At 49.5% G+C, this 16,788-nt stretch overlaps 1 protein-coding gene across 1 annotated transcript in view; it reads right to left on the bottom strand.

Annotated features, from left to right (window-relative positions):
- The window catches only part of LOC106592863 (voltage-dependent T-type calcium channel subunit alpha-1H), a 103,885-nt gene that overhangs the window by 45,661 nt on the left and 41,436 nt on the right, over positions 1-16,788 (bottom strand). Inside the window, exons 15-16 of the mRNA XM_045712369.1 lie at positions 13,422-13,506; positions 9,041-9,246 (exon numbers count right to left, since the gene is read on the bottom strand). Of these exons, the coding sequence (XP_045568325.1) occupies positions 9,041-9,246; positions 13,422-13,506 (291 nt within the window). The remainder of the gene's footprint in view (positions 1-9,040; positions 9,247-13,421; positions 13,507-16,788) is intronic.

Genomic DNA, 16,788 nt, shown 5'->3' with positions numbered 1-16,788 from the left:
TCCTCTGGGACCTCTGGGACCCCAAGCTGTTCCATGTTATAGAATAGTGGTAGTCTAACCTCTCCTCTGGGACCTCCGGGACCCCCAGCCGTTCCATGTTATAGAACAGTGGTAGTCGAACCTCTCCTCTGGGACCTCTGGGACCCCCAGCTGTTCCATGTTATAGAATAATGGTAGTCTAACCTCTCCTCTGGGACCTCTGGGACCCCCAGCCGTTCCATGTTATAGAACAGTGGTAGTCATACCTCTCCTCTGGGACCTCTGGGACCCCCAGCCGATCCATGTTATAGAATAGTGGTAGTCTAACCTCTCCTCTGGGTCCTCTGGGACCCCCAGCCGTTCCATGTTATAGAATAGTGGTAGTCTAATCTCTCCTCTGGGACCTCCAGCTGTTCCATGTTATAGAATAGTGGTAGTCTAACCTCTCCTCTGGGAACTCTGGGACCCTCAGCCGTTCCATGTTATATTATAGTGGTAGTCTAACCTCTCCTCTGGGACCTCTGGGACCCCCAGCCGTTCCATGTTATAGAATAGTGGTAGTCTAACCTCTCCTCTGGGACCTCTGGGACCCCCCAGCCGTTCCATGTTATAGAACAGTGGTAGTCGAACCTCTCCTCTGGGACCTCTGGGACCCCCAGCCGTTCCATGTTATAGAACAGTGGTAGTCGAACCTCTCCTCTGGGACCTCTGGGACCCCCAGCCGTTCCATGTTATAGAACAGTGGTAGTCTAACCTCTCCTCTGGGACCTCTGGGACCCCCAGCCGTTCCATGTTATAGAACAGTGGTAGTCGAACCTCTCCTCTGGGACCTCTGGGACCCCCAGCTGTTCCATGTTATAGAACAGTGGTAGTCTAACCTCTCCTCTGGGTCCTCTGGGACCCCCAGCTGTTCCATGTTATAGAATAGTGGTCGTCTAACCTCTCCTCTGGGACCCCCAGCTGTTTCATGTTATAGAACAGTGGTAGTCTAACCTCTCCTCTGGGTCCTCTGGGACCCCCAGCTGTTCCATGTTATAGAATAGTGGTCGTCTAACCTCTCCTCTGGGACCCCCAGCTGTTTCATGTTATAGAACAGTGGTAGTCGAACCTCTCCTCTGGGACCTCTGGGACCCCCAGCCGTTCCATGTTATAGAACAGTGGTAGTCTAACCTCTCCTCTGGGACCTCTGGGACCCCCAGCTGTTCGATGTTATAGAATAGTGGTCGTCTAACCTCTCCTCTGGGACCTCTGGGACCCCCAGCTGTTCCATGTTATAGAATAGTGGTAGTCTAACCTCTCCTCTGGGACCTCTGGGACCCCCAGCTGTTCCATGTTATAGAATAGTGGTAGTCTAACCTCTCCTCTGGGACCTCTGGGACCCCCAGCCGTTCCATGTTATAGAACAGTGGTAGTCGAACCTCTCCTCTGGGACCTCTGGGACCCCCAGCTGTTCCATGTTATAGAATAGTGGTAGTCTAACCTCTCCTCTGGGACCTCTGGGACCCCCAGCCGTTCCATGTTATAGAATAGTGGTAGTCTAACCTCTCCTCTGGAACCTCTGGGACCCCCAGCCGTTCCATGTTATAGAATAGTGGTAGTCTAACCTCTCCTCTGGGACCTCTGGGACCCCCAGCCGTTCCATGTTATAGAATAGTGGTAGTCTAACCTCTCCTCTGGGACCTCTGGGACCCCCAGCCGTTCCATGTTATAGAATAGTGGTAGTCTAACCTCTCCTCTGGGACCTCTGGGACCCCCAGCCGTTCCATGTTATAGAATAGTGGTAGTCTAACCTCTCCTCTGGAACCTCTGGGACCCCCAGCCGTTCCATGTTATAGAATAGTGGTAGTCTAACCTCTCCTCTAGGACCTCTGGGACCCCCAGCCGTTCCATGTTATAGAACAGTGGTAGTCGAACCTCTCCTCTGGGACCTCTGGGACCCCCAGCTGTTCCATGTTATAGAATAGTGGTAGTCTAACCTCTCCTCTGGGACCTCTGGGACCCCCAGCCGTTCCATGTTATAGAACAGTGTTAGTCGAACCTCTCCTCTGGGACCTCTGGGACCCCCAGCTGTTCCATGTTATAGAATAGTGGTAGTCTAACCTCTCCTCTGGGACCTCTGGGACCCCCAGCTGTTCCATGTTATAGAATAGTTGTAGTCTAACCTCTCCTCTGGGACCTCTGGGACCCCCAGCCGTTCCATGTTATAGAATAGTGGTAGTCTAACCTCTCCTCTGGGACCTCTGGGACCCCCAGCTGTTCCATGTTATAGAACAGTGGTAGTCGAACCTCTCCTCTGGGACCCCCAGCCGTTCCATGTTATAGAACAGTGGTAGTCGAACCTCTCCTCTGGGACCTCTGGGACCCCCAGCTGTTCCATGTTATAGAATAGTGGTAGTCGAACCTCTCCTCTGGGACCTCTGGAACCCCCAGCTGTTCCATGTTATAGAACAGTGGTAGTCTAACCTCTCCTCTGGGACCTCTGGGACCCCCAGCCGTTCCATGTTATAGAACAGTGGTAGTCGAACCTCTCCTCTGGGACCTCTGGGACCCCCAGCCGATCCATGTTATAGAATAGTGGTAGTCTAACCTCTCCTCTGGGTCCTCTGGGACCCCCAGCCGTTCCATGTTATAGAATAGTGGTAGTCTAATCTCTCCTCTGGGACCTCCAGCTGTTCCATGTTATAGAATAACCTCTCCTCTGGGACCTCTGGGACCCCCAGCCGTTCCATGTTATAGAACAGTGGTAGTCGAACCTCTCCTTTGGGACCTCTGGGACCCCCAGCTGTTCCATGTTATAGAATAGTGGTCGTCTAACCTCTCCTCTGGGACCTCTGGGACCCCCAGCCGTTCCATGTTATAGAACAGTGGTAGTCGAACCTCTCCTCTGGAACCTCTGGGACCCCCAGCTGTTCCATGTTATAGAATAGTGGTCGTCTAACCTCTCCTCTGGGACCTCTGGGACCCCCAGCTGTTCCATGTTATAGAATAGTGGTAGTCTAACCTCTCCTCTGGGACCTCTGGGACCCCCAGCTGTTCCATGTTATAGAATAGTGGTAGTCTAACCTCTCCTCTGGGACCCCCAGCCGTTCCATGTTATAGAACAGTGGTAGTCGAACCTCTCCTCTGGGACCTCTGGGACCCCCAGCTGTTCCATGTTATAGAATAGTGGTAGTCTAACCTCTCCTCTGGGACCTCTGGGACCCCCAGCCGTTCAATGTTATAGAATAGTGGTAGTCTAACCTCTCCTCTGGGACCTCTGGGACCCCCAGCTGTTCCATGTTATAGAATAGTGGTAGTCTAACCTCTCCTAAGGGACCTCTGGGACCCCCAGCCGTTCCATGTTATAGAACAGTGGTAGTCGAACCTCTCCTCTGGGACCTCTGGGACCCCAAGCTGTTCCATGTTATAGAATAGTGGTAGTCTAACCTCTCCTCTGGGACCTCCGGGACCCCCAGCCGTTCCATGTTATAGAACAGTGGTAGTCGAACCTCTCCTCTGGGACCTCTGGGACCCCCAGCTGTTCCATGTTATAGAATAATGGTAGTCTAACCTCTCCTCTGGGACCTCTGGGACCCCCAGCCGTTCCATGTTATAGAACAGTGGTAGTCATACCTCTCCTCTGGGACCTCTGGGACCCCCAGCCGATCCATGTTATAGAATAGTGGTAGTCTAACCTCTCCTCTGGGTCCTCTGGGACCCCCAGCCGTTCCATGTTATAGAATAGTGGTAGTCTAATCTCTCCTCTGGGACCTCCAGCTGTTCCATGTTATAGAATAGTGGTAGTCTAACCTCTCCTCTGGGAACTCTGGGACCCTCAGCCGTTCCATGTTATATTATAGTGGTAGTCTAACCTCTCCTCTGGGACCTCTGGGACCCCCAGCCGTTCCATGTTATAGAATAGTGGTAGTCTAACCTCTCCTCTGGGACCTCTGGGACCCCCCAGCCGTTCCATGTTATAGAACAGTGGTAGTCGAACCTCTCCTCTGGGACCTCTGGGACCCCCAGCCGTTCCATGTTATAGAACAGTGGTAGTCGAACCTCTCCTCTGGGACCTCTGGGACCCCCAGCCGTTCCATGTTATAGAACAGTGGTAGTCTAACCTCTCCTCTGGGACCTCTGGGACCCCCAGCCGTTCCATGTTATAGAACAGTGGTAGTCGAACCTCTCCTCTGGGACCTCTGGGACCCCCAGCTGTTCCATGTTATAGAACAGTGGTAGTCTAACCTCTCCTCTGGGTCCTCTGGGACCCCAGCTGTTCCATGTTATAGAATAGTGGTCGTCTAACCTCTCCTCTGGGACCCCCAGCTGTTTCATGTTATAGAACAGTGGTAGTCTAACCTCTCCTCTGGGTCCTCTGGGACCCCCAGCTGTTCCATGTTATAGAATAGTGGTCGTCTAACCTCTCCTCTGGGACCCCCAGCTGTTTCATGTTATAGAACAGTGGTAGTCGAACCTCTCCTCTGGGACCTCTGGGACCCCCAGCCGTTCCATGTTATAGAACAGTGGTAGTCTAACCTCTCCTCTGGGACCTCTGGGACCCCCAGCTGTTCGATGTTATAGAATAGTGGTCGTCTAACCTCTCCTCTGGGACCTCTGGGACCCCCAGCTGTTCCATGTTATAGAATAGTGGTAGTCTAACCTCTCCTCTGGGACCTCTGGGACCCCCAGCTGTTCCATGTTATAGAATAGTGGTAGTCTAACCTCTCCTCTGGGACCTCTGGGACCCCCAGCCGTTCCATGTTATAGAACAGTGGTAGTCGAACCTCTCCTCTGGGACCTCTGGGACCCCCAGCTGTTCCATGTTATAGAATAGTGGTAGTCTAACCTCTCCTCTGGGACCTCTGGGACCCCCAGCCGTTCCATGTTATAGAATAGTGGTAGTCTAACCTCTCCTCTGGAACCTCTGGGACCCCCAGCCGTTCCATGTTATAGAATAGTGGTAGTCTAACCTCTCCTCTGGGACCTCTGGGACCCCCAGCCGTTCCATGTTATAGAATAGTGGTAGTCTAACCTCTCCTCTGGGACCTCTGGGACCCCCAGCCGTTCCATGTTATAGAATAGTGGTAGTCTAACCTCTCCTCTGGGACCTCTGGGACCCCCAGCCGTTCCATGTTATAGAATAGTGGTAGTCTAACCTCTCCTCTGGAACCTCTGGGACCCCCAGCCGTTCCATGTTATAGAATAGTGGTAGTCTAACCTCTCCTCTAGGACCTCTGGGACCCCCAGCCGTTCCATGTTATAGAACAGTGGTAGTCGAACCTCTCCTCTGGGACCTCTGGGACCCCCAGCTGTTCCATGTTATAGAATAGTGGTAGTCTAACCTCTCCTCTGGGACCTCTGGGACCCCCAGCCGTTCCATGTTATAGAACAGTGTTAGTCGAACCTCTCCTCTGGGACCTCTGGGACCCCCAGCTGTTCCATGTTATAGAATAGTGGTAGTCTAACCTCTCCTCTGGGACCTCTGGGACCCCCAGCTGTTCCATGTTATAGAATAGTTGTAGTCTAACCTCTCCTCTGGGACCTCTGGGACCCCCAGCCGTTCCATGTTATAGAATAGTGGTAGTCTAACCTCTCCTCTGGGACCTCTGGGACCCCCAGCTGTTCCATGTTATAGAACAGTGGTAGTCGAACCTCTCCTCTGGGACCCCCAGCCGTTCCATGTTATAGAACAGTGGTAGTCGAACCTCTCCTCTGGGACCTCTGGGACCCCCAGCTGTTCCATGTTATAGAATAGTGGTAGTCTAACCTCTCCTCTGGGACCTTTGGGACCCCCAGCCGTTCCATGTTATAAAACAGTGGTAGTCGAACCTCTCCTCTGGGAACTCTGGAACCCCCAGCTGTTCCATGTTATAGAATAGTGGTAGTCTAACCTCTCCTCTGGGACCTCTGGGATCCCCAGCCGTTCCATGTTATAGAATAGTGGTAGTCTAACCTCTCCTCTGGGACCTCTGGGACCCCCAGCCGTTCCATGTTATAGAACAGTGGTAGTCGAACCTCTCCTCTGGGACCTCTGGGACCCCCAGCCGATCCATGTTATAGAATAGTGGTAGTCTAACCTCTCCTCTGGGTCCTCTGGGACCCCCAGCCGTTCCATGTTATAGAATAGTGGTAGTCTAATCTCTCCTCTGGGACCTCCAGCTGTTCCATGTTATAGAATAACCTCTCCTCTGGGACCTCTGGGACCCCCAGCCGTTCCATGTTATAGAACAGTGGTAGTCGAACCTCTCCTTTGGGACCTCTGGGACCCCCAGCCGTTCCATGTTATAGAACAGTGGTAGTCGAACCTCTCCTCTGGAACCTCTGGGACCCCCAGCTGTTCCATGTTATAGAATAGTGGTCGTCTAACCTCTCCTCTGGGACCTCTGGGACCCCCAGCTGTTCCATGTTATAGAATAGTGGTAGTCTAACCTCTCCTCTGGGACCTCTGGGACCCCCAGCTGTTCCATGTTATAGAATAGTGGTAGTCTAACCTCTCCTCTGGGACCCCCAGCCGTTCCATGTTATAGAACAGTGGTAGTCGAACCTCTCCTCTGGGACCTCTGGGACCCCCAGCTGTTCCATGTTATAGAATAGTGGTAGTCTAACCTCTCCTCTGGGACCTCTGGGACCCCCAGCCGTTCAATGTTATAGAATAGTGGTAGTCTAACCTCTCCTCTGGGACCTCTGGGACCCCCAGCTGTTCCATGTTATAGAATAGTGGTAGTCTAACCTCTCCTCTGGGACCTCTGGGACCCCCAGCCGTTCCATGTTATAGAACAGTGGTTGTCGAACCTCTCCTCTGGGACCTCTGGGACCCCCAGCTGTTCCATGTTATAGAATAGTGGTAGTCTAACCTCTCCTCTGGGACTTCTGGGACCCCCAGCTGTTCCATGTTATAGAATAATGGTAGTCTAACCTCTCCTCTGGGACCTCTGGGACCCCCAGCCGTTCCATGTTATAGAACAGTGGTAGTCGAACCTCTCCTCTGGGACCTCTGGGACCCCCAGCCGATCCATGTTATAGAATAGTGGTAGTCTAACCTCTCCTCTGGGTCCTCTGGGACCCCCAGCCGTTCCATGTTATAGAATAGTGGTAGTCTAATCTCTCCTCTGGGACCTCCAGCTGTTCCATGTTATAGAATAGTGGTAGTCTAATCTCTCCTCTGGGACCTCTGGGACCCCCAGCCGTTCCATGTTATATAACAGTGGTAGTCGAACCTCTGCTTTGGGACCTCTTGGACCCCCAGCTGTTCCATGTTATAGAATAGTGGTAGTCTAACCTCTCCTTTGGGACCTCTGGGACCCCCAGCTGTTCCATGTTATAGAATAGTGGTAGTCTAACCTCTCCTCTGGGAACTCTGGGACCCCCAGCTGTTCCATGTTATAGAATAGTGGTAGTCTAACCTCTCCTCTGGGACCTCTGGGACCCCCAGCTGTTCCATGTTATAGAACAGTGGTAGTCGAACCTCTCCTCTGGGACCTCTGGGACCCCCAGCTGTTCCATGTTATAGAATAGTGGTAGTCTAACCTCTCCTCTGGGACCTTTGGGATCCCCAGCCGTTCCATGTTATAGAACAGTGGTAGTCGAACCTCTCCTCTGGGAACTCTGGAACCCCCAGCTGTTCCATGTTATAGAATAGTGGTAGTCTAACCTCTCCTTTGGGACCTCTGGGACCCCCAGCCGTTCCATGTTATAGAATAGTGGTAGTCTAACCTCTCCTCTGGGACCTCTGGGACCCCCAGCTGTTCCATGTTATAGAATAGTGGTAGTCTAACCTCTCCCCTGGGACCTCTGGGACCCCCAGCTGTTTCATGTTATAGAATAGTGGTAGTCTAACCTCTCCTCTGGGACCTCTGGGACCCCCAGCTGTTTCATGTTATAGAATAGTGGTAGTCTAACCTCTCCTCTGGGACCTCTGGGACCCCCAGCCGTTCCGTGTTATAGAACAGTGGTAGTCGAACCTCTCCTCTGGGACCTCTGGGACCCCCAGCCGTTCCGTGTTATAGAACAGTTGTAGTCGAACCTCTCCTCTGGGACCTCTGGGACCCCCAGCTGTTCCATGTTATAGAATAGTGGTAGTCTAACCTCTCCTCTGGGACCTCTGGGACCCCCAGCCGTTCCGTGTTATAGAACAGTGGTAGTCGAACCTCTCCTCTGGGACCTCTGGGACCCCCAGCCGTTCCGTGTTATAGAACAGTTGTAGTCGAACCTCTCCTCTGGGACCTCTGGGACCCCCAGCTGTTCCATGTTATAGAATAGTGGTAGTCTAACCTCTCCTCTGGGACCTCTGGGACCCCCAGCCGTTCCATGTTATAGAACAGTGGTAGTCGAACCTCTCCTCTGGGACCTCTGGGACCCCCAGCTGTTCCATGTTATAGAATAGTGGTAGTCTAACCTCTCCTCTGGGACCTCTGGGACCCCCAGCCGTTCCATGTTATAGAACAGTGGTAGTCGAACCTCTCCTTTGGGACCTCTGGGACCCCCAGCTGTTCCATGTTATAGAATAGTGGTAGTCTAACCTCTCCTCTGGGACCTCTGGGACCCCCAGCTGTTCCATGTTATAGAATAGTGGTAGTCTAACCTCTCCTCTGGGACCTCTGGGACCCCCAGCCGTTCCATGTTATAGAACAGTGGTAGTCGAACCTCTCCTCTGGGACCTCTGGGACCCCCAGCTGTTCCATGTTATAGAATAGTGGTAGTCTAACCTCTCCTCTGGGACCTCTGGGACCCCCAGCTGTTCCATGTTATAGAATAGTTGTAGTCTAACCTCTCCTCTGGGACCTCTGGGACCCCCAGCTGTTCCATGTTATAGAATAGTGGTAGTCTAACCTCTCCTCTGGGACCTCTGGGACCCCCAGCTGTTCTATTCCACAGCACCTGATTCAACTGGTCACCAAGCCCCTGACGAGGTGAATCAGTTCAGAGCACCACAGTCTGGGGCTCCTCGAGGAGAGAAACACTGGTCTAGAGTGTGTGTGTGTGTGTGTGTGTGTGTGTGTGTGTGTGTGTGTGTGTGTGTGTGTGTGTGTGTGTGTGTGTGTGTGTGTGTGTGTGTGTGTGCGCGCATGTCTGTACGACTCACCGGTGACCTGGGGTCCAGGGTGTTGCTTGTATCCGTAGAGACCGCGCTGCCCCGTCGTGAATGGCTGTCGCGAGTCGTGGGCGTGGCCAAGGTGTGCAGGATGAGCGGCGGACGTTGCCGCGGGGACGGGAGGGGCGGGAGGGGCATGGAGGCACGGGGGTTCAGAAGGCCGTTAGGGGTCAACATCATCGCCTGGAGCTTCAACTCTGTAGTGGGTTAGAGATCAGAGGTCACGGTGTGTTTTAACTATGAGAACAGTGAATAATACACAGCATAAAGGGACCAAGTCCGGAACCAGTAGTACCCTGAAAAGCTTCTACCCTCCAAGTCAAAAGATAGACAGGTTAAAGACACCAAGTCCGGAACCAGCAGTACCCTGAAAAACTTCTACCCTCCAAGTCAAAAGACAGACAAAATAAAGGCACCAAGTCCGGAACCAGCAGGACCCTGAAAAGCTTCTACCCTCCAAGTCAAAAGACAGACAGGTTAAAGACACCAAGTCCGGAACCAGCAGTACCCTGAAAAGCTTCTACCCTCCAAGTCAAAATACAGACAGAATAAAGGCACCAAGTTCGGAACCAGCAGGACCCTGAAAAGCTTCTACCCTCCAAGTCATAAGACAGACAGAATAAAGGCACGAAGTCCAGAACCAGCAGGACCCTGAAAAGTTTCTACCACCAATCCATAAGACAGACTGGTTAACCTCTATGGGACCGGCGGGACGAATTCGTCCCACCTACGTAACAGCCACTGCCATCCTGTGGCGCGATTTTCAAAATCTTCAAAATCATATTACTTCAATTTCTCAAACATATGACTATTTTACAGCCATTTAAAGATAAGACTCTCGTTAATCTAACCACACTGTCCGATTTCAAAAAGGCTTTACAACGAAAGCAAAACATTAGATTATGTCAGCAGAGTACCAAGCCAGAAATAATCAGACACCCATTTTTCAAGCCAGCATATAATGTCACCAAAACCCAGAAGACAGCTAAATGCAGCACTCACCTTTGATGATCTTCATCAGATGACAACCCTAGGACATTATGTTATACAATACATGCATGTTTTGTTCAATCAAGTTCATATTTATATCAAAAACCAGCTTTTTACATTAGCATGTGACGTTCAGAACTAGCATACCCCCGCAAACTTACGGGGAATTCGCTAACATTTTACTAAATTACTCACGATAAACGTTCACAAAAAGCATAACAATTATTTTAAGAATTATAGATACAGACCTCCTCTATGCACTCGATATGTCCGATTTTAAAATAGCTTTTGGTGAAAGCACATTTTGCAATATTCTAAGTACATAGCCCAGGCATCACGGGCTCGCTATTTAGACACCCGGCAAGTTTAGCACTCACCATAATCATATTTACTATTATAAAAATGTCATTACCTTTTGTTGTCTTCGTCAGAATGCACACCCAGGACGTCTACTTCAATAACAAATGTTGGTTTGGTCCAAAATAATCCATCGTTATATCCGAATAGCGGCGTTTTGTTCGTGCGTTCCAGACACTATCCGAAATAGTAAAGAAGTGTCGCGGCTTGGCGCAATTCCTGACAATAAAATTCAAAGTATTCCATTGCCGTACGTCGAAGCATGTCAACCGCTGTTTAAAATCAATTTTTACGTCATTTTTCTCGTAGAAAAGCGATAAAATTCCGACAGGGAATCTCCTTTTCGGCAAACAGAGGAAAAAAATCCCAAAGGCGGGGGCGGTCGGGGTCACGCGCATAAGCTAGTGTCTCTTGATGGGCCACTTGAGAAAGGCGATAATGTGTTTCAGCCTGGGGCTGGAATGACGACATTCTCTTTTTTCCCGGGCTCTGAGAGCCTATGGACGACGTGGGAAGTGTCACGTTAGAGCAGAGATCCTTAGTAAATGATAGAGATGGCAAAGAAGTTCCAGAAATGGTCAGACAGGCCACTTCCTGTAAAGGAATCTCTCAGGTTTTGACCTGCCATTTGAGTTCTGTTATACTCACAGACACCATTCAAACAGTTTTAGAAAATTTAGGGTGTTTTCTATCCATATGTAATAAGTATATGCATATTCTAGTTACTGAGTAGGAGTGGTAACCAGATTAAATCGGGTATGTTTTTTATCCAGCCGTGTCAATGCTGCCCCCTAGCCCTAACAGGTTAAAGGTCTGGAACCAACCTACCCCCAAGCCATCAGACAGGTTAAAGGTCTCGAACCAACCTACTCCCAAGCCATCAGACAGGTTAAAGGTCTGTAACCATTCCTACCCCCAAGCCATCAGACAGACAGGTTAAAGGTCTGTAACCAACCTACCCCCAAGCCATCAGACAGGTTAAAGGACTGGAACCAACCTACCCCCAAGCCATCAGACAGGTTAAAGGTCTGTAACCAACCTACCCCCAAGCCATCAGACAGACAGGTTAAAGGTCTGTAACCAACCTACCCCCAAGCCATCAGACAGGTTAAAGGTCTAGAACCAACCTACCCCCAAGCCATCAGACAGACAGGTTAAAGGTCTGGAACCAACCTACCCCCAAGCCATCAGACAGGTTAAAGGACTGGAACCAACCTACCCCCAAGCCATCAGACAGGTTAAAGGACTGGAACCAACCTACCCCCAAGCCATCAGACAGACAGGTTAAAGGTCTGTAACCAACCTACCCCCAAGCCATCAGACAGGTTAAAGGTCTAGAACCAACCTACCCCCAAGCCATCAGACAGACAGGTTAAAGGTCTGTAACCAACCTACCCCCAAGCCATCAGACAGGTTAAAGGTCTGTAACCAACCTACCCCCAAGCCATCAGACAGGTTAAAGGACTGGAACCAACCTACCCCCAAGCCATCAGACAGACAGGTTAAAGGTCTGTAACCAACCTACCCCCAAGCCATCAGACAGGTTAAAGGACTGGAACCAACCTACCCCCAAGCCATCAGACAGGTTAAAGGTCTAGAACCAACAGGACCCTGAAAAGCTTCTACCCCCAAGTCATAAGACAGATCAGTAGTTAGTTAAAAAGTTAATAGCTACCCAGACTATCTGCATTGACACTTTTTTGCACTTTTTGACTCATCACTTACGCTGCTGCTACTGTTTATTGCCTGTCCTGTTGCAGTTTTGACGATCCTGTTAGGGGTAGAAGCTGTACATCTATGTACATATCTACCTCAATTACCTCGTACCCCTGGTACATCGACTCAGTACTGGTACTCCCTGTATATAGCCATGTTATTGCCTCGTACCCCTGGTACATCGACTCAGTACTGGTACTCCCTGTATATAGCCATGTTATTACCTCGTACACCTGGTACATCGACTCAGTACTGGTACTCACTGTATATAGCCATGTTATTACCTCGTACCCCTGGTACATCGACTCAGTACTGGTACTCCCTGTATATAGCCATGTTATTACCTCGTACACCTGGTACATCGACTCATCGACTAACTTGGTGTATGTGGATCTAGTGTGAGAGCGCGCCTTTTGTGTTTTTCTTTTATAAGGACGACACTAATGTCCGGTTGAAATATTGTCGATTATTTATTTATTTATTTATTTAGTTTAAAAACAACCTAAGGATTGATTGTAAACATCGTTAGACATGTTTCTACGAACTTTACCCGTACTATTTGGAATTTTCGTCTGTCTGTTGTGACCGCATTTGAGCCATTGGATTACTGAACAAAACGCACCAACAAAATGGAGGTTTTTGGATATAAAGAAGGACTTTATAGAACAAAACAAACATTTATTGTGTAACTGGGAGTCTTGTGAGTGCAACCATACGAAGATCATCAAAAGGTAAGTGATTCATTTTATTGCTATTTCTGACTTTCGTGACTAATCTACTTGGCTGGTAACTGATTGTAATGTTTTGTGTGCTGAGCGCTGTTCTCAGATAATCACGTTTTGCTTTCGCCGTAAAGCCTTTTTGAAATTCGACACGGCGGCTGGATTAACAACAAGTTAAGCTTTATTTTGATGTATTACACTTGGGATTTCATGAAAGATTAATATTTATAGTAATTTTATTTGAATTTGGCGCTCTGCATTTTCTCCGGATGTTGGCCAGGTGGGACGCTACCGTCCCACGTACCAATAAGAAGTTAATTCCATTAAATGGGAAATGTCAAATATGGAATTTCAATTCAAATCCAATTCAAGAAGTCCAAACAGTCTAATTCAAATCAATTCCAATTCCATAAGTGAATTCAAGATTTGAATTGGAATTTCAAACTGAATTGGAATTGACCCATAGCCCTGGTGCCCGCGTGCGCATGTGTGTGTGTGTGTGTGTGTGTGTGTGTGTGTGTGTGTGTGTGTGTGTGTGTGTGTGTGTGTGTGTGTGTGTGTGTGTGTGTGTGTGTGTGTGACCGTACCTGTTGAATACAGCTCCTTCATCTTCTCCTCCTCTTCTAAAGTCGACAGTTTCTCATCGTCGGCCTCTGACCTGTTAGCATCACCCTGATGAAGATACCATCATCGTCATCACCACCACCACCATATTCATCATTATCACCACCGTATTCATCATTATCACAACCATAATCATCATTATCACCATCACAACCATATTCATCATCATCACCATATTCGTCATTATCACCACCATATCCATCATTATCACCACCATATTTGTCATTATCACCACCATATTCATCATTATCACCCCCATATTCATCATTATCACCCCCATATTCATCATTATCACCACCATATTCATCATTATCACCCCCATATTCATCATTATCACCCCCATATTCATCATTATCACCCCCATATTCATCATTATCACCACCATATCCATCATTATCACCACCATATTCGTCATTATCACCACCATATTCATCATTATCACCCCCATATTCATCATTATCACCCCCATATTCATCAATATCACCACCATATTCATCAATATCACCCCCATATTCATCATTATCACCACCATATTCATCATTATCACCTCCATATTCATCATTATCACCCCCATATTCATCATTATCACCACCATATTCATCATTATCACCACCATATTCATCATTATCACCACCATATTCGTCATTATCACCCCCATATTCATCATTGTCACCACCATATTCATCATTATCACCTCCACATTCATCATTATCACCCCATATTCATCATTATCGCCCCCATATTCATCATTATCACCATATTCATCATTATCACCCCATATTCATCATTATCAGCCCATATGCATCATTATCACCCAATACTCATCATTATCACCCCATATTCATCATTTTCCCCCATATTCATCATTATCACCCCATATTCATCATTATCGCCACCATATTCATCATTATCACCCCATATTCATCATTATCACCACCATATCCATCATTATCACCACCATATTCGTCATTATCACCACCATATTCATCATTATCACCCCCATATTCATCATTATCACCCCCATATTCATCAATATCACCACCATATTCATCAATATCACCCCCATATTCATCATTATCACCACCATATTCATCATTATCACCTCCATATTCATCATTATCACCCCCATATTCATCATTATCACCACCATATTCATCATTATCACCACCATATTCATCATTATCACCACCATATTCATCATTATCACCCCCATATTCATCATTGTCACCACCATATTCATCATTATCACCCCATATTCATCATTATCGCCCCCATATTCATCATTATCAGCCCATATGCATCATTATCACCCAATACTCATCATTATCACCCCATATTCATCATTTTCCCCCATATCTATCATTATCACCCCATATTCATCATTATCGCCACCATATTCATCATTATCACCCCATATTCATCATTATCACCCCATATTCATCATTATCACCACCATATTCAACATTATCACCAAGAGCGAGAGAGAAAGACGGAGAGAGGCAAAAGTCCGTGTATTCTGTGTGTGTGTGTGTGTGTGTGTGTGTGTGTGTGTGTGTGTGTGTGTGTGTGTGTGTGTGTGAAATAGATCAGGTCCCAGAGGTGTAGCTGTGTGTCTGTGATGTTCAGATGAAAACAGGAAACAACAACAGCTGGACAACCAGTATCAAACAAGCTCCTGGGCCAGCGGGACTGGGTGGGTGTGTGTGGGATGGATGGAGGGAGAGATGAAGGGAGGGATGGAGGGAGAGATGGATGGATGAAGGGAGGGATGGAGGGAGAGATGGATGGATGAAGGGAGGGATGGAGGGAGAGATGGATGGATGAAGGGAGGGATGGAGGGAGAGATGGATGGATGAAGGGAGGGATGGATGGAGAGATGGATGAAGGGAGGGATGAGGTAGAGATGGATGAAGGGAGGGATGGATGAAGGGAGGGAGGGATGGATGGAGGGAGAGATGGATGAAGGGAGGGATGGATGAAGGGATGGAGGGATGAGGTAGAGATGTATGAAGGGAGGGATGGATGAAGGGAGGGAGGGATGAAGGGAGAGATGGATGAAGGGATGGAGGGATGAAGGGAGGGATGAGGTAGAGCTGTATGGATGAAGGGAGGGATGGAGGGATGGATGAAGGGAGGGAGGGATGGAGGGATGGATGGATGAAGGGAGGGATGAAGGGATGGATGGAGGGAGGGATGGATGAAGGGAGGGATGAGGTAGAGATGTATGGATGGAAGGAGGGATGGATGAAGGGAGGGATGGAGGGAGGGATGGATGGATGGATGAAGGGAGGGATGGAGGGATGGATGGATGAAGGGAGGGATGGATGAAGGGAGGGATGGAGGGATGGATGAAGGGAGGGATGAGGTAGAGATGTATGGATGGAGGGAGGGATGGATGAAGGGAGGGAGGGATGGAGGGAGGGATGGATGAAGGGAGGGAGGGATGAGGTAGAGATGTATGGATGGAGGGAGGGATGGATGAAGGGAGGGATGGAGGGATGGATGAAGGGAGGGTGAAGGGAGGGATGAAGGGAGGGATGGATGGAGGGATGGATGAAGGGAGGGATGAAGGGAGGGATGAAGGGAGGGATGGAGGGATGGAGGGAGGGATGGATGAAGGGAGGGAGGGATGAAGGGAGGGATGGATGAAGGGAGGGATGGAGGGAGGGAGGGATGAAGGGAGGGATGGAGGGATGAAGGGAGGGAGGAAGGGATGGATGAAGGGAGGGATGAAGGGAGGAAGGGAGGGATGGAGGGATGGATGGATGAAGGGAGGGATGAAGGGATGGATGAAGGGATGGATGAAGGGAGGGATGGATGAAGGGAGGGATGAAGGGATGGATGAAGGGAGGGATGAAGGGAGGGATGAAGGGAGGGATGGATGAAGGGAGCGAGGGAGGGAGAGATGGATGGATGAAGGGAGGGATGGATGAAGGGGGGATGGATGAAGGGAGGGATGAAGGGAGGGATGAAGGGAGCGAGGGAGGGAGAGATGGATGGATGAAGGGAGGGATGGATGAAGGGAGGGATAAAGGGAGGGATGGATGAAGGGAGGGAGGAAGGGAGGGATGGATGAAGGGATGGAGGGATGGATGGAGAGATGGATGAAGGGAGGGAGGGAGGGATGGATGAAGGGAGCGAGGGAGGGAGAGATGGATGAAGGGATGGAGGGATGGATGGAGAGATGGATGAAGGGAGGGAGGGAGGGATGGATGAAGGGAGCGAGGGAGGGAGAGATGGATGGATGGAGGGAGGGATGGATGAAGGGAGGGAGGAGGGGATGAAGGGAGGGATGGATGAAGGGAGAGATGGATGAAGGGAGAGATGGAT

Source organism: Salmo salar, chromosome ssa02, assembly GCF_905237065.1.
Source record: "Salmo salar chromosome ssa02, Ssal_v3.1, whole genome shotgun sequence".
NCBI lineage: Eukaryota > Metazoa > Chordata > Actinopteri > Salmoniformes > Salmonidae > Salmo > Salmo salar.
The sequence above is the reverse complement of the archived record's forward strand: the minus strand, read 5'-3'. Positions and strand labels throughout refer to the sequence as shown.